The 18,867-nt window shown below is 45.5% G+C and overlaps 1 protein-coding gene across 4 annotated transcripts in view; it reads left to right on the top strand.

The window, feature by feature from the left end:
- The window catches only part of plekhh3 (pleckstrin homology, MyTH4 and FERM domain containing H3), a 71,036-nt gene that overhangs the window by 50,443 nt on the left and 1,726 nt on the right, over window positions 1-18,867 (top strand). For 2 of the 4 annotated variants that reach the window (XM_067969299.1, XM_067969297.1), the window contains 4 exons: window positions 351-487; window positions 7,997-8,117; window positions 11,456-11,920; window positions 16,682-16,873. In XM_067969299.1, the coding sequence (XP_067825400.1) occupies window positions 351-487; window positions 7,997-8,117; window positions 11,456-11,920; window positions 16,682-16,873 (915 nt within the window). Of the gene's footprint in view, window positions 1-350; window positions 488-7,996; window positions 8,118-11,455; window positions 11,921-12,495; window positions 12,647-16,681; window positions 16,874-18,867 lie in introns of those variants that run through there. The other 2 variants (XR_010958043.1, XM_067969298.1) reach the window with 2 other exon arrangements.

Genomic DNA, 18,867 nt, shown 5'->3' with positions numbered 1-18,867 from the left:
GACAAACCTGATTGCCTCATCTGACTTTCCAGCAGGGTCACTGGCCAGTGATCTGGAGCAGGAATCCAGATGATTTCTCCTCTCTCATCCTGGCACTGAGGTCTGGAAATCAAAGGTGGGACCTTCCGGTTTGTCTGATTCACACCAGGCAGGATATGTACCCACAGGCTCAATGGGAAGCAATGCCCCTTTTAAATTCTCATCACTCCCAGCTGTTTTGTGCTATTGCTGGGGTGGGAATATGTTGCAAGGTCGGGTATGAGTGACACATACTAAAGGATCACACACACAGCCCCATCCCATGTCACTGTGACCAATCTAAGCTCACTTCTTCCCTATACTCCTCCCAGGTTGTGAAGAGTTTGCTGGTGAGGCTTCGCTTGGAGCAGAGTCACAACCTGTTTGCGCTCTTTGAACAGAACAGTACTGACGAGCGGCTCGTGGGAAAAAGCATCATTGTAGCGGATATCATAACCAGGTTTGAAAAGTAAATATCTGCAGAAAATTTGTAAATTTCATATTGTTCAATAATTAGAGAGGTCAAAACTCTGCCTTTTAATTGTCTGATACTCAGTAACATCAGATACAGGCCGAGTAACATCAGATACAGGCCGAGTAACATCAGATACAGGCCGAGTAACATCAGATACAGGCCGAGTAACATCAGATACAGGTTGAGTAACATCAGATACAGGCCGAGTAACATCAGATACAGGCCAAGTAACATCAGATACAGGTTGAGTATCATCAGATACAGGCCGAGTAACATCAGATACAGGTTGAGTAACATCAGATACAGGTTGAGTAACATCAGATACTGGTTGAGTAACATCAGATACAGGCCGAGTAACATCAGATACAGGTTGAGTAACATCAGATACAGGCCGAGTAACATCAGATACAGGCCGAGTAACATCAGATACAGGTTGAGTATCATCAGATACAGGCCAAGTAACATCAGATACAGGCCGAGTAACATCAGATACAGGCCGAGTAACATCAGATACAGGCCGAGTAACATCAGATACAGGCCGAGTAACATCAGATACAGGCCGAGTAACATCAGATACAGGCCGAGTAACATCAGATACAGGCCGAGTAACATCAGATACAGGCCGAGTAACATCAGATACAGGCCGAGTAACATCAGATACAGGCCGAGTAACATCAGATACAGGCCGAGTAACATCAGATACAGGCCGAGTAACATCAGATACAGGCCGAGTAACATCAGATACAGGCCGAGTAACATCAGATACAGGCCGAGTAACATCAGATACAGGCCGAGTAACATCAGATACAGGCCGAGTAACATCAGATACAGGTTGAGTAACATCAGATACAGGCCGAGTAACATCAGATACAGGCCAAGTAACATCAGATACAGGTTGAGTATCATCAGATACAGGCCGAGTAACATCAGATACAGGTTGAGTATCATCAGATACAGGCCGAGTAACATCAGATACAGGCCGAGTAACATCAGATACAGGTTGAGTATCATCAGATACAGGCCGAGTAACATCAGATACAGGCCGAGTAACATCAGATACAGGTTGAGTATCATCAGATACAGGCCGAGTAACATCAGATACAGGTTGAGTAACATCAGATACAGGCCGAGTAACATCAGATACAGGCCGAGTAACATCAGATACAGGTTGAGTATCATCAGATACAGGCCGAGTAACATCAGATACAGGCCGAGTAACATCAGATACAGGCCGAGTAACATCAGATACAGGCCGAGTAACATCAGATACAGGCCGAGTAACATCAGATACAGGCCGAGTAACATCAGATACAGGTTGAGTATCATCAGATACAGGCCGAGTAACATCAGATACAGGTTGAGTATCATCAGATACAGGCCGAGTAACATCAGATACAGGCCGAGTAACATCAGATACAGGTTGAGTATCATCAGATACAGGCCAAGTAACATCAGATACAGGCCGAGTAACATCAGATACAGGCCGAGTAACATCAGATACAGGCCGAGTAACATCAGATACAGAACAGTCAGCATGGATTTGTTAAGGGAAGGTGGAGTCTGACTAACTTGATTAAATTTTTTGAGGAGGTAACAAGAAGGATCGATGAGGGTAGTGCATTTGATGTAGTCGACATGAATTTTAGCAAGACTTTTGACAAGGTCCCACATGGCAAACTGGTCAAAAAAGTACAAGCCCATGGGATCCAAGGGAATGTGGCAAATTGGATCCAAAATTGTCTCAGTAACAGGAAACAAAGGGTAATGGTCGACATGTTTTTGTGACTGGAAGGCTGTTTCCAGTGGGGTTCCGCAGGGCTCTGTACTCGGTCCCTTGCTTTTTGTGATATGTATTAATGAATTGGACTTAAATGCAGGGGGCATGAATAAGAAGTTTGCAGATGATACAAAAATTAACCGTATGGTTGATAGTGAGGAGGAAAGCTGTAGACTGCAGGAAGATATCAATGGACTGATCAGGTGGGCAGAAAAGTGGCAAATGGAATTCAATCCAGAGAAGTGTGAGGTAATGCATTTGGGGAGGGCAAACAAGGCAAGGGAATACACAATAAATGTGAGGATACTGAGAGGTGTAGAGGAAGTGAGGGACCTTGGAGTGCATGTCCACAGATCCCTGAAGGTAGCAGGACAGGTAGATAAGGTGGTTAAAAAGGCATACGGGATACTTTCCTTTATTAGCTGAGGCATAGAATATAAAAGCAGGGAGGTTATGCTGGAACTGTATAAAACATTGGTTTGGCCACAGCTTGAGTACTGTGTACAGTTCTGGTCACCACATTACAGGAAGGATGTAATTGCACTAGAGAGGGTACAGAGGAGATTTACGAGGATGTTGCCAGGACTGGAGAATTTTAGCTATGAGGAAAGATTGGATAGGCTGGGGTTGTTCTCTTTGGAATATAGGAAGCTGAGGGAAGATTTAATTGAGGTGTATAAAATTATGAGGGGCCCAGATAGAGTGGATAGGAAGGACCTATTTCCCTTAGCAGAGAGGTCAGTGACGAGGGGGCATAGATTTAAAGTGATTGGTTGAAGGAATAGAGGGGAGCTGAGGAAAAATGTTTTCACCCAGAGGGTGGTGGGGGTCTGGAACTCACTGCCTGAGAGGGTGGTAGAGGCAGAAACCCTCAACTCATTTAAAAAGTACTTGAATGTGCACCTGAAGTGCCGTAACCTACAGGGCTACGGACCAAGTGCTGGAAAGTGGGAATAGGCTGGGTGGCTCATTTTCGGCCGGTGAGGACACGATGGGCCGAATGGCCTCCTTCTGTGCCGTAAATTTTCTAAGATTCTGAGATTCAGGTTAAGTAACATCAGTTACAGGTTAGGTGACATCAATTAAGGTTAGGTAGCAGCAGAAACTGGCCGAGTAATGATAGATATAAGTCGAGGAAAGAAAGAAAGAACTAGTATATTTACAGATATCTATAGAGCACTGTTCATGTCCTCAAGATATTCTGAAGGACTTCAGTCAATGAAATACTTCTGAACTATAGTCACTGTTATAACGTGGCAACCAATTTGCACACAGCAAGATCCTAGAAACCGCAATGAGATAAATGATCAGATAATCTGACTCAGTAATGTTTGCTTTTACATCCACCTTGGAGGATTACATAGCATCCAAAAGACAGAACCTCCGGCAGTGCAGCACTCCCTCAGTACTGCCCCTCTGACACAGCAGCACTCCTCAGTACGGACCCTCCGACAGTGCAGCGCTCCCTCACACTGACCCTCCAACAGTGCAGCGCTCCCTAGTACCGACCCTCCCACAGTGCAGCACTCCCTCAGTACTGACCCTCCGACAGACCAGCACTCCCTCAGTACTGCCCTCCGACAGTGCAGCGCTCCCTCACACTGACCCTCCCACAGTGCAGCACTCCCTCAGACTGGGCATTGCACAATACCTAGTCTAGGCGATCCTGGACTGGGTATTGTGCAATGAGAAAGGATTAATTAACAATCTTGTTGTGCGGGGTCCCTAAGGGAAGAGTGACCATAACATGATAGAATTCCTCATTAAGATGGAGAGTGAAGTAGTTGAATCCGAAACGAGGGTCCTGAATCTAAATAAAGGAAACTACGAAAGTATGAGGTGTGAGTTGGCTATGATAGATTGGGGAACTTTACTAAAAGGGATGATGGTGGATAGGCAATGGCTAATATTTAAAGAACGTGTGCAGGAATTACAACAATTATTCATTCCTGTCTGGCGCAAAAATAAAACAGGAAAGGTGGCTCAACTGTGGCTTACAAAAGAAATTAGGGATAGTATTAGATCCAAAGAGGAGACATATAAAATTGCCAGAAAAAGCGGCAAGCCTGAAGATTGGGAGCAGTTCCAAATTCAGCAAAAGAGGACAAAGAGATTGATTAAGAGGGGAAAAATAGAGTATGAGAGTAAACTAGCAGGGAACATAAAAACTGACTGTAAAAGCTTCTATAAATATGTCAAGAGAAAAAGATTAGTGAAGACAAATGTAGGTCCCTTACAGTCAGAAATGGGGGAAATTATAATGGGGAATAAAGAAATGGCAGAACAATTAAACATATACTTTGGTTCTGTCTTCACAAAGGAGGACACAAATAACCTCCCAGAAATATTAGGGAACCAAGGGTCTAGTGAGAGGGAGGAACTGAAAGAAATCAGTATTAGTAAAATAATAGTGCTAGGGAAATTAATGGGGCTAAAGGCTGACAAATCCCCAGGGCCTGATAATCTACATCCCAGAGTACTAAAGGAAGTGGCCCTGGAAATATTGGATGCATTGGTGATCATCTTCCAAAATTCTATAGACTCTGGAACAGTTCCTACAGATTGGAGGGTGGCAAATGTAACCCCACTATTTAAAAAAGGAGGGAGAGAAAAACCAGGGAATTACAGACCAGTTAGCCTAACATCAGTAGTGGGGAAAATGCTAGAGTCTATTATAAAGGATGTGATAACAGAACACTTGGAAGGCATTAACGGGATTGGACAAAGTCAGCATGGGTTTATGAAAGGGAAATCATGCTTAACAAATCTACTGGAGTTTTTTGAGGATGTAACTAGTAGAATAGATAGGGGAGAACCAGTGGATGTGGTGTATTTGGATTTTCAGAAGGCTTTTGATAAGGTCCCACGCAAGAGGTTAGCGTGCAAAATTAAAGCACATGGGATTGGGGGGAATATACTGGCATGGATTGAGAATTGGTTGACAGACAGGAAACAGAGAGTAGGAATAAACAGGTCTTTTTCCGGGTGGCAGGCAGTGACTAGTGGGGTACCACAGGGATCAGTGCTTGAGCCCCAGGACTAGACAGACTAGATGCAGGGAGGATGTTCCTGATGGCTGGGGAGTCCAGACCCAGGGGTCACAGTCTCAGGATACGGGGTATGCCATTTAGAACAGAGATGAGGAGAAATTTCTTCACTCAAAGGGTGGTGAACCTGTGGAATTCTCTACCACAGAAGGCAGTGGAGGCTAAGTTATTAGATGTATTCAAGAAGGAGATAGATATATTTCTTAATGCTAAAGGGATCAAGGGATATGGGGAAAAAGCGGGAATAGGGTACTGAGTTAGACAATCAGCCATGATCATTTTGAATGGCGGAGCAGGCCCGAAGGGCCAAATGTCCTACTCTTCCTCCTATTTTCTATGTTTCTATGAGTACTGCCCCTCTGACAGTGCCACGCTCCCTCAGTACTGCCCCTCCAACAGTGTAGCACTCCCTCAGCACTGACCCTCCGACAGACCAGCACTCTGAAGGACATAGCTGCCAGACTAGGCCTGCGGCAGATGGTGAGCGAACCAACACAAGGTAAAAACCTACTTGACCTCGTCCTCACCATTCGACCTGTCGCACATGCACCTGTCCATGACAGTATTGGTAGGAGTGACCACCGCACAGTCCTTGTGGAGACGAAGTCCCGTCTTCACACTGAGGACACCATCCAACGTGTTGTGTGGCACTACCACCGTGCTAGAGTCATAGAGTCATAGAGTTATACAGCACGGATAGAGGCCCTTCGGCCCATCGTGTCCGTGCCGGCCATCAAGCCCTGTCTACTCTAATCCCATATTCCAGCATTTGGTCCGTAACCTTGTATGCTATGGCAGTTCAAGTGCTCATCCAAATGCTTCTTGAATGTTGTGAGGGTTCCTGCCTCCACAACCCTTTCAGGCAGTGAGTTCCAGACTCCAACCACCCTCTGGGTGAAAAAGTTCTTTCTCAAATCCCCTCTAAACCTCCCGCCTTTTACCTTGAATCTATGTCCCCTTGTTATAGAACCCTCAACTAAGGGAAAAAGCTCCTTGGTATCTATCCTATCTGTGCCCCTCATAATTTTGTACACGCTGAATGGGATAGATTCAGAACAGATCTAGCAGCTCAAAACTGGGCATCCATGAGGCGCTCTGGGCCATCAGCAGCAGCAGAATTGTATTCCAGCACAATCTGTAACCTCATGGCCCGGCATATTCCTCACTCTACCATTACCAACAAGCCAGGGGATCAACCATGGTTCAATGAGGAGTGTAGAAGAGCATGCCAGGAGCAGCACCAGGCGTACCTATAAATGAGGTGCCAACCTGGTGAAGCTACAACACAGGACTGCAGCAACTCGCCAAGGCTTCTTCGATAATACCTCCCAAACCCGTGACCTCTACCACCTGGAAGAACAAGGGCAGCAGGCACATGGAAACAACACCACCTGCACGTTCCCCTCCAAGTCACACACCATCCCGACTTGGAAATATATCGCCGTTCCTTCATCGTCACTGGGTCAAAATCCTGGAACTTCCTTCCTAACAGCACTGTGGGAGAACCTTCACCACACGGACTACAGCAGTTCAAGGCGGCGGCTCACCACCACCTTCTTAAGGGCAATTAGGGATGGGCAATAAATACTGACCTTGCCAGCGAAGCCCACATCCGATGAACGAATAAAAAAAAACTCCCTCAGTACTGACCCTTTGACTGTGCAGCACTCCCTCAGTACTGACCCTTTGACTGTGCAGCACTCCCTCAGTACTGACCCTTTGACTGTGCAGCACTCCCTCAGTACTGACCCTTTGACTGTGCAGCACTCCCTCAGTACTGACCCTTTGACTGTGCAGCACTCCCTCGGCACTGCACGTCCAACAGTGCAGCACTCCCTTGGTACTGCCGCTCTGACAGTACAGCACTCACTAAGCACTACCCTGAAGTGTCAGCCCAGATTATATGCTCAAATCACTGGAGTGGGGCTTGAATCCATGACCTTCTGACTCAGAGGTGAGCCAAGCTGACATTAAAACATAAGAGGGCTAGTGACGTTCCCTATAAGCAAATGGACCATGCTACTGTGACAGATATTGTGTATAAAGTCACACTTTGATTCATAGGAAACAAGAAATCACTGACAGGATCCTTGGTACCAGCTGAAATACCTGGTGAAAAATCATGGTAAATTACTCCCCAGTAGCACTTTTGAGGTATGGTAGTGTAGTGATTATGTCACTGGACTAAAAATCCAGTGAATGTGAGTTCAGATCCCACCGTGACAATTGGAGAAATTGAATTCAGATTTTAAAAATCTGGAAATAAAAAAATCTGGTTTCTTTAAAGTGATCGTGAAGGTGTCGGATTATTTTAAAGACCCAACTGGTTCACTAATGTCCTTTAAGGAAGGAAACCTGCCGTCCTTACCCAGTCTGGGCCTATATGTGACGCCAGTCCCACACAGACGTGGTTGACTCAACTGCCCTCTGAAGCGGCCTAGTAAGTCTCTCAGTTACCACCACCTTCTTAGGGCAACTAGAGATGGATAATAAATGCCAGCCTTGCCAGCAATGCCCACATCCGAGAATGAATTAAAATCAACCGAGTCATTAGGAGAAGCTCCCGGGCAGGAATGTTCTGTTCACTATCAGTAAATTACTGACCAGTGCTGCAGCAAAGAAGGTTTTAAAGTTGGTCCATTTGTTTGAATTTATGGGTTTTTTTCTTCCATTTCCCAGTCTTGCTGCAAATGTGGATGAGCCAGAAAACCAATGGAAGCTTTGTTTCAAACTGTACTGTTTCCTGGATTCAGACAATGTTCCAAAGAGCAGTGTGGAGTTCAACCTCCTGTTTGAACAGGTAAGGATGGTCATTCAGGCCATCAGGCCTGCCCCACAATTTGGTTAGCCATGGCAGTAGCTTTAGCTGGTTAATCACAATTTCTTGTCCTTTCTCCACATACATTCCTTCCAAAATAAGTATCTGCCTCTTAAACATGTCAATTGGTTCTGCCTCTGTGGCTAGCTGGGGCTGTGTGTTTCCTCTTTAAATCAGTCTATGGTCCATGGCTGCTGTGATTCACTGTGCAGCTCCACATCACATTACATGAAGGGGATCTTTCACAACATCACATTTAAAAAGTACCTGGATATGCACCTGAAGTGCCGTAACTTACAAGGCTACAAACCAAGTGTTGGAAAGTGGGATTAGGCTGGGTGGCTCATTTTCAGCTGGCACGGACACAATGGGCCAAATGGCCTCCTTCTGTGCCATAAATTTTCTATGATTCTATAACATGGTGTTAAACAAGAGATATATTAGGGTCAGCTGACAGGAAGAGAGGGTTTGTTAACATATAAAGCACCTATATATAACAACACACTATGTATTAGTGACACTGTATCACAGTAAAAGTAGTTAAGATACTGGATGGGCTAAAAATTGATAATGAGGTGGTACTAGAAAGGCTAGCTGTACTTAAAGTAGATAAGTCACCAGGTCCAGATGGGATGCATCCTAGGTTGCTGAGGGAAGTAAGGGTGGAAATTGCAGAGGTACTGGCCATAATCTTCCAATCATCCTTAGATACTGGGGTGGTGGCAGAGGACTGGAGAATTGCAAATGTTACACCCTTGTTAAAAAAAAAGGGTGTAAGGATAAACCCAGCAACTACAGGCCAGTCAGTTTAACCTCAGTGGCGGGGAACCTTTTAGAAACGATAATCTGGGACAGATTTAACAGTCACTTGGACATGTGTGGATTAATTAAGGAAAGCCAACACGGATTGGTTAAAGGCAAATCGTTTTTGACTAACTTGATTGAGTTTTTTAATGAGGTAACAGAGAGGGTTGATGAGGGTGATGCGGTTGATGTTGTGTTTATGGACTTCCAAAAGGCGTTTGATAAAGTGCCACATAATAGGCTTGTCAGCAAAGTTGAAGCCTGTGGAATAAAAGGGGCAGTGGATATGTATTTGGCTAAGTGACTGGAAACAGAGAATAGTTGTTTTTCGGACTGGAGGGAGGTATACAGTGGTTTCCCCAGGGGTCGCTACTGGGACCACTGCTTTTCTTGATATATATTGACTTGGGCATGGGTGTACAGAGCACAATTTCAAAATTTGCAGATGACACAAAACTTGGAAGTGTAGTAAACAGTGAGGAGGATAGTGATAGACTTCAAAAGCACATAGACAGGCTGGTGGAATGGGCGGACATGTGGCGGATGAAATTTAACGCAGAGAAGTGCGAAGTGATACATTTTGGTAGAATGAATGAGGAGAGGTAATATAAACTAAAGACTACAACTCTAAAAGGGGTGCATGAACAGAGAGAACTGGAGGTATATGTGCATAAATCGCTGAAAGTGGCAGGACAGGTTGAGATAACGGTTAAAAAAAATATGGGATCCTGGGTTTTATAAATAGAGGCATAGAGTACAAAAGCAAGGAAGTTATGATGAATCTTTATAAAACACTGGTTTGGCCACAACTGGAGTATTGTGTCCAATTCTGAGCACCACACTTTAAGAAGGATGTGAAGGCCATAGAGAGGGTGCAGAAAAAATTTACTAGAATGGTTCCAGGGATGAGGGACTTCAGTTATGTGGAGACCGGAGAAGCTGGGGTTATTCTCCTTGAAACAGAGATGATGGCGAGGAGATTTGATAGCGGTATTCAAAATCATGAGGGGTCTAGACAGAGTACATAGAGAGAAACTGTTCCCATTGGCAGAAGGGTCAAGAACTGGATGACATAGATTTAAGGTGATTGGCAAAAGAACCAAAGGCGACATGAGGAAAAACTCTTTTATGCGGCGAGTGGTTATGATCTGGAATGCACTGCCCGAGGGGGTGGTGGAGGCAGATTCAAATCATGGCTTTCAAAAGGAAATTGGATAAATACTCGAAGGGAAAAAATTTGCAAGGCTACAGGGAAAGGGCAGGGGAGTGGGACTAGCTGGATTGCTCTTACAGAGAGCTGGCACGGGCTTGACGGGCCGAATGGCCTCCTTCTATGCTGTAACTGTTCTATGTTGTATTACTGGTATAAAGCTCTACACACTACATGCTGTAAACTGAGAATGGGTCTGGTGGGTCACACTGTGACAGACTCCAGAGAGAGTGGCTGAGTATTACAAATGGCTGGATCGTGAGGGTCCCCCTCCCTCATCAAAGCCTTTCTCGCAGCACACCTGTTCACTTGCTCACCTGCCCTGAGTGCTTCTTAACCTTGTTCAGCCCATTTGCTGCTTGGCTGCTCTTGACCCACTGCCTCCGTATCTGTATACCCTGAATGCCCATTGACCTGTCGATCCAATGTTTCCCTGCCCGTCTGTTTTGAGTTTCTTTGTTTTTTGATTTGATAACAAATAAATTTCATAAGCTTTTTTCAGGTAAAGTTTCTGATTTAAGCGATCAAATGTTTTTTATTTCAGAGAAAAAGCTTAGCTCAGTGTTAGAGAGAACAGGAGTGATTACTCCACCTCTTACTTTTTTACTGAGAAATGAGAAAACAAATATTGTTTACAAAATGTTATGTTTCTCAGAACAGATGTTCAGATTATAAGTGTTTTCCCAAATGATTTTAAATTAAGCTTGAAGACAAATTTAAGCTTTTTGAGCAAAAGGTTAACATCAAAGTTATTTCCAACTAACTGTTTACATTTTCTGTAAAGAATAACTGTTTATAATTTCTCATGTTTCGAGCTCAAAAACAGAAGACTTAAAGCATGTGTTTTCTTCTGTTTTATACTTAAAATTCCAAATTACTTTCTTATTTAATTATGGAGCTGTGCTAGCTACATTACAATATTAAACCCCAACATCTCCCCTACCACAATGCTGCTGAACCCCCAAGATTTCCCCTCTCTAGTGCCACCCCCCACAGTATTACTATATTTTCCCATTCACTTTGAGATCTTCTCTCACTCGAGCTTGAAATGTACGAGTCATTCACTGAACCTAATTCATGTGAAAAATTTACAAGTAGCTCCAATGACTTGAATTCCCTTGGAATCCTTGTGCAGTTCCCATAAAGTGACAGACCAGCGTAACAACCGTGTTCCAGATTCCAGACCAGCTCTGACCAATGCATTATATAAGACACGGGATACACGGTCCTATTTTTAAAACCTCCTATTACGTGCACCAGGGAGCTGTACATTGTATCCAAGAGATTTGCTTTGTTTCTGACCTAGGCCCACGAGATGGTGACCAAAGGCTATTTCCCTGCATCCGAAGAAACCCTGCAGTCCCTAGCTGCCCTGAGATTACAGTTCACAATCCGCGATTTCACCACACATGTACCACTACCTAAACTCCAGGAGCTGTTTCCTGTGCACGTCCTCCGGGCTCGAGTCCAACAGTCTGTAAAGATGTTACTTTCCACAAATGACACAAATAATAAGAGCCGGAGTCACTTCCTGCCAGGAGCTCTAGCGAGCAGCCTGTGGGGCAGCACTGCCTACAAACAGAAACTGGAGGAAGATCAACTGTTAAAAGTGCGGCTGAAAGAGGAGGCGGCGGTTTCAATGACCACCATCGTTGAACAGTGGAAACAGCTTCAGGGAATGAACCATGAAGAGGCAATGGCAACGTATCTCAGCATCGTGAAGGAATGGTCCGGATATGGAGCCACACTGTTTGAAGTGGGTGTATTTATGGTAAGTGCATGGGATAATTTATTTGATGCATTTTCCCATCAGAATCCCCCCATCCAGTGTGTGAAACACGTTCCTACACTAATAAAACACACGTGTACAGGAGAGGGTCTCTCTGTTCCTGCAGCCACTATCCGGGTGCTCTTTAGTTTATATTGAAATGAACCCCAGTTTTTTTCCTGGTGATCCACTCACAGGTGATTATTCCTTGCCACCCAGTTGCAGATAGCAAACATTTCCAACTGACCGAGTCACGAATACCTTCCACAGTCCCCCCACCAGACTCTGAACTGTCTGCATAGCAGGCATGCTAAAGAAATATGAAGGAGACGGTGACATAGCACCAGAGCAATATGAAAAATTGAAATCTATAATTTCCTATAAGTTGCATTTCTGACTCCAGGCAGGTGCTCCTCCTCAGCGAGGAAAGAAAACTAGAAGGATGAAGACCAGGACAGTCTGAAGTAAACAGCAGGAGAGTTTGTGTTTGTACTGTTTTGGCTCCATCGGCTCCATCTCCTGATCTCAGACAAAGCTTTCTTCTTCCCTCAAGCCCTTGATCTTTTTATTCCAATTAGATCATGGAGAGAACGCGTTCTGGAACTGCTGTTTGACTTGGCTGAATTAGGCTGATCGGATGATCCAGTTAAAAGCCACAGATAGTATGGGTCTCTCGTGTGACACCATTTACCTCCCGTTCTGACCTGAGCACCTCCGATTTACAAGGAGGTACATATTCCAGTGATTTATTTAAACAGGTTTCACACCTAGTTGTGTAAGCAAACAGAAGTGGTTAAAATGGTTAATGGTTCACAGCTATAGAGATAATTAATACTTAGTGGCTCTGGATGGAGCTGCTTTGTATTACTGCATTTTACTGTAAAGTGAACACAAAGCTTCTGAGCTGCTACACCTGTGCATCAGTTAAAAAGTTCATTTGAACACCTAGATTTACGTTTGGTCCAATATATGTATACACTCGGATATAATAACACCCTCACTCAATCTCCTATGAACTGAAAACATCAGAGCAACTGCAGTCACAAATCCCAGCATCAAAAAGGAACATTCTTAAAACATTCTGCTTCCTCTCCAAGTATCAAAAATTAAGATTCGGATTAACATTCCTCTTTCCTGTTTCATTGATTTGAATCTATTTGTGCAAATGAGTAAGGGTTAACAGCATCAATGTAGGAACTGTAGTTCCAATAATCGTAGAATATTCTAGCACAAAATCAATCAGTCTGTGCTGGTGTTTTTTTTGTACCCACTCCCCGTACCCTCCAATACCCCACCGTGTCCCCCGCCCCCGCCCCGTACCCCCCAGTCCCGTACCCCCCAGTCCCCCGCCCACGCGCCGTACCCCCCAGTCCCCCGAGCCGTACCCTCCAGTCCCCCGAGCCGTACCCCCAGTCCCCCGCCCACGCGCCGTACCCCCCAGTCCCACGCCCACGTGCCGTACCCCCCAGTCCCCCGCCCACGCGCCGTACCCTCCAGTCCCCCGTGCCGTACCCCCCAGTCCCCCGCCCACGTGCCGTACCCCCCAGTCCCCCGCCCACGCGCCGTACCCTCCAGTCCCCCGTGCCGTACCCTCCAGTCCCACGTGCCGTACCCCCCAGTCCCCCGCCCACGTGCCGTACCCCCAGTCCCCCGCCCACGTGCCGTACCCCCAGTCCCCCGCCCACGTGCCGTACCCCCCAGTCCCCCGCCCACGCGCCGTACCCTCCAGTCCCCCGTGCCGTACCCTCCAGTCCCCCGCCCACGCGCCGTACCCCTAGTCCCCCGTGCCGTACCCTCCAGTCCCACGTGCCGTACCCCCAGTCCCCCGTGCCGTACCCTCCAGTCCCACGCGCTGTACCCCCAGTCCCCCGTGCCGTACCCTCCAGTCCCACGTGCCGTACCCCCCAGTCCCCCGCCCACGTGCCGTACCCCCAGTCCCCCGCCCACGTGCCGTACCCCCAGTCCCCCGCCCACGTGCCGTACCCCCCAGTCCCCCGCCCACGCGCCGTACCCTCCAGTCCCCCGTGCCGTACCCTCCAGTCCCCCGCCCACGCGCCGTACCCCTAGTCCCCCGTGCCGTACCCTCCAGTCCCACGTGCCGTACCCCCAGTCCCCCGTGCCGTACCCTCCAGTCCCACGCGCTGTACCCCCAGTCCCCCGTGCCGTACCCTCCAGTCCCCCGCCCACGCGCCGTACCCCCAGTCCCACGCGCCGTACCCCCAGTCCCCCGTGCCGTACCCTCCAGTCCCTCGCCCACGCGCCGTACCCCCAGTCCCCCGTGCCGTACCCTCCAGTCCCACGTGCCGTACCCCCAGTCCCCCGTGCCGTACCCTCCAGTCCCACGTGCCATACCCCCAGTCCCCCGTGCCGTACCCCCCAGTCCCCCGCCCACGCGCCGTACCCTCCAGTCCCCTGCTCAATCCCTATACCCTCCAACACCCCACCCACTCTAATTCCACTCACCAATTCCCAAATCCAAATCATTTATGTATACATAAGAGCAACTCCCAGAGACCCTGTGGAACACCACATGCTTCCTGTTCCACAAACTTCCTGTTACCCCAACCCTTTGCTTTTTGCCCTCTGGCCATCTCTATCCATGTGGCCACACTTCCCTTAAGTCCATATGCCACTATCTTTGCACAAGACTCTGTGGTATCTTATCAAATGTTTTTAAAAATCCATACCTACCACACTTTCTTTATCTACCTTCTTTGTTACTACTTCAAATAACTCTACAGTTGGTCGGATAGAATTTTCCTTTTAGAAATCCATTCTAATTGGCCCTGATAGTGTCATATCATAAAGTATCATAGTAGGTACAGCACAGAAGAAGGCCATTCAGCCCATTGTGCCTCTGCTGGCTCTTTGAAAGAGCTATCCAATTAGTCCCATTCCCCTGCTCTTTCCCCATAACCCTGTAATTTTTTTCCCTTCAAGTATTTATCCAATTCTCTGTTGAAAGTTACTATTGAATCTGCTTCCACCGCCCTTTCAGGCAGCGCGTTCCAGATCAGAACAACATTCCAGATCAGAACTCGGTGTTAAAAAAATGTCCTCATGGCGCCTCTGGTTCTTTTGTCAATCACCTTAAATCTGTGTCCTCTGGTTACCGACCCTTCTGTCACTGGAAACAGTTTCTCCTTATTTATTGCATCAAAACCATTCATGATTTTGAACACCTATCAAATCTATTAACTCATATTTCTCCAAGTGCTTAGTAATTTTGTCCTATTTTATAGACTCTTATTAATTTACCAACAACTGGCCTATAATTGTCTGGGGGAGCTGGATTATTAGTGTTACTGACTATATCTCTACTGATATAAAGCCCAATCATACTGTTGGGCTCAGTAACTCCTCCGAGTCATGACCCTGTATCTATTGTTATTAATCCTGCTCAGTAACTCGTCCTAGGAAATATATCAGTGACACTGTCATCCTTTAGTGTTAAAGTTAAATTCAAATACTAGAAAATGTAAATAAACAAAACAGATGGTATAATTAGTGTGATTTGATTTTAGTTATAATGAAAGCCACCTCCTTAAGACATAGTTGCCTTCCCTCTCATCACAAATTATCAGAAATCTGAGAAAGCAGATTCAGAGCCTAGGGACAGAGGGATCCCTTCTCCCCTCTCCAATTTTTTTTTAAAAACGGTATCTGAGCTTCCTTATTGTTAGACATCCTGACTTAGGTCCCCATCAGCAGGCCTTCCTTGTTGGAATCATTTCTGAAAAACCCAGGTCGGAACACTAGTCTGAGCTAAGCGGTTTCACCCTGGGCAGCAATGGGAGTGCAGTTAGCCTCAGTGCATCGGTACCGGGAAGGGGAAAGCAGCCAGAGTTTCTGCTCCCAAATGTCAACAGGATTAGGTTTGGCTGATGCCTTCTATGGTTAAATAGCCTATTGACCACCTACTTTCATTTCCATAATATTGCCTGTCTCCACCCCTGCCTCAGCCCATCTGCTGCTGAAACTCTCATCCATGTTTTTGTTACCTCTAGACTCGACTATTCCAATGTTCTCCTGCCTGGCCTCCCACCTTCTGTAAACTTTAGCTCATCCAAAACTCTGTTGCCCATATCCTCACTCGCGCCAAGTCCTGTTCATCCATCACCCCTGTGCTCGCTGACCTACATTGGATCCTGGTCCCTGAACACCTCCATTTTTAAAATTCTCATCGTTGTGTTCAAATCCCTCCATGGCCTCACCACTCTCTCTCTGTAACCTGCTCCACCCCAGAGAATTGCGTTCCTCCATTTCTGGCCTCTTGTGCATCCTCGATTTCCATTACTCCACCATTAGCGGCCCAAAGCTCTGAAATTCCCTCCCTAAACCATTCCACCTCCCTCTCCTCCTTAAAACCTACTTCTTTGACCGAGCTTTTAGTCACCTGTGCTAATGTCCCATTCCTTGGTTCGGTGTTAAATTTTGTCTGATTACGCTCCTTGGGACATTTCACTACATTAAAGGTGCCTTATAAATGCAAGATTATGTTGTTAGTGATTATAAACAAAATACTGCACCATTTACAAAATCCAAAAATCACAAAAATATGACCATAATAAAAGGAAATTCCATAAGATTTTGAAAAACCATGAGCTAGATTGTGAAATGTTAACTGGGTTGATATTAATGTAACATTTATAGTCTAAAGCAAATATTTACTTATTCATCCAAGTACCTAAATTAAAGTGGAACCAGGGCAAACGGCAATGTTTTAAGAACAGTGGATAAAGTGTCGCTTCTGATGCATTACAGAATTCTGCAGGGAGCATGGCTCAGAAGCTGTGGCTGGCAGTGGGAGCAAAGGCTGTGGCTCTCTACAAACAAGGAGATGCGGAGTCCGTGGAGAGTTTTGATTACCAGCAGATTTCATCATTTGAGGCAACAGATAGGAACACCTTCAAAATTACTCTGAGTAAAAAGGACTTCCTGTTTGAGTCCTGCAAGGTACGGCATGTCCTCATATTGTCCCTAATTGTAACTGAGGAATGAACCACCATTTACCATCACAGCAGTGCAACCTCAGGGTTCCAGCAAAATGCTACTTGCATCAATATGCAATATCATTGAGGTGCCTCAGTAGAAAATAGTGATTTCACAGGAAATCAGTTATCATGAACTACATTCTGCTCATGTTAATCCCCAACTCCTTATATCCCCCCCTTTCCCCAAACACACAACCGCTTAACAATCTGATTATTTTCCCTAAAGTTTTGTCAGACTGGGTTTTAAGAGTTTGACCTACCCATAATCCTTAACATTCTACAAACTGCCACTTTACAGTCATCTGGAATCCCCAAGTTTCTTGCATTCATTACCTTCCTGAAAAGGGTGAGCTTCCTTCCTGGCTCTGCAAGCCCCTCTCAAACCCGCTGGCAGCAATTGCACAGGCAACCGGGGCAATTTATCCTCAGACACCCTCCATTACGGTCAACAACATATATCCATGTTTACTCTGCATTTCCCACAATCAGACGACCCTATGTCATGCACGATTTATTTAACTACCAGCCCGCTGCATCTCCCCTCTCTGATTGCTGATCAAATCCTACCCCTGACATAGCAAATCCCACAAATGCTTTATAGAGCAAGTTGCTAAAATAATAATTACAGCAAAAATAATTACTTATTAAAAAGCCGTAACTTTAACAGCCAAGAATCAGAAAAGCTCTGTAAAATGTGAAATCTAATACTTGGGGAGTGTAGGAACACAAGGATGATGATGTGAATAGATATGGGTAGTCCCACATTCAAAGATCCTACACTATACTTGGTCTCTTATACTCAATCACTTTTTGCCAAGAAACTCCCTCTTGAATTGGCTGACGCTGTCTGCTTCTACTGTGTCCCTGGCCAGTCCTTTCCACATAATCACCATCCTGTGTGTGAAGTAGTTAAATCTGAGCTATCTGTTCACCTTCAGTTAGTTCCCCCAGTTAGAGTTTGTGACTGTCAAACAATTTTAGGTTTCAGTTTATCTAAACACCTTAATCTCGTAAACATGAAGGTCTCGCTGAACCGTTTCTCCAGTGCAAACATTCCCAGATTTCTCAGTCTTTCCTCTTAACTCAATGCCCAATTTGAGTGTTTTTATACTGCAACTTTAGCACCATTCTGAAGCAGCAATTTCCACTTTGCAGCAATTCTAAAGTTCCAGATTGCAGTCTGTGCATGACATGATAGCAGAGGCAATCTCACATTGTTTGAGTTTCACACCATGAAGTATTATTCAAATGTCAAATTGGGTTTACAAAGTGCTCCTTGGGTCCCCACATAATACTTTATATCTAGAGCTTTTTTAAGTGTAAGTGTGCAGACACTGTTGCATATGCTCTCAATACATGCAAGGCCAAGAGGTCTCTGGGCAAATATGTAAGCATATGTGCAATGCTATATCCTGGATCTGACCATCCCAATCAGGTGGTAAACTGATAGAGACATTGATAGCTATAGTATAACTTCACCCAATACTGGCAATCCAAATGTTTGAGGCTTTTGTTCAATTCAATAACCGTTGCTGATTTGAATGGATACAACTATGATATAGATATGTTTGATATAGGCATCACAGTCCCTCTGTGCACTAACGCACTGCTGATCACAGTAAGTCAAGGCTTTGTAATCACTATTTGCTCATGTAGCAAGTCTCCACTTTCTCATTTTGGTCAGGTTAGCGGGGGTGGTGCCAAGCAGAGGTATGAGATTCCCCTAAATCACGGGAGAGATATTGGGAGCGTGTTACTCTAGTTTATGCTCGTATCAGTAAGAGGTTGGTTACCAGGCTGCATCGGGAAGAGGTTTGGCAGCAAGGGATTTGTGTTGCAGAGAGACATAAAGGTGAAGGAAACTCTGCAATCTTCTATTAGACAAACTCTTATTTAACAATGGAATGTGATATAGGTCACAATGTCTTCTATTTTCATGGGCTGCCCCAAAACAAA

This window comes from Heptranchias perlo, chromosome 30 (assembly GCF_035084215.1).
Source record: "Heptranchias perlo isolate sHepPer1 chromosome 30, sHepPer1.hap1, whole genome shotgun sequence".
NCBI classification, from domain to species: domain Eukaryota; kingdom Metazoa; phylum Chordata; class Chondrichthyes; order Hexanchiformes; family Hexanchidae; genus Heptranchias; species Heptranchias perlo.
This window is presented reverse-complemented; position numbering and strand designations above follow the sequence as displayed.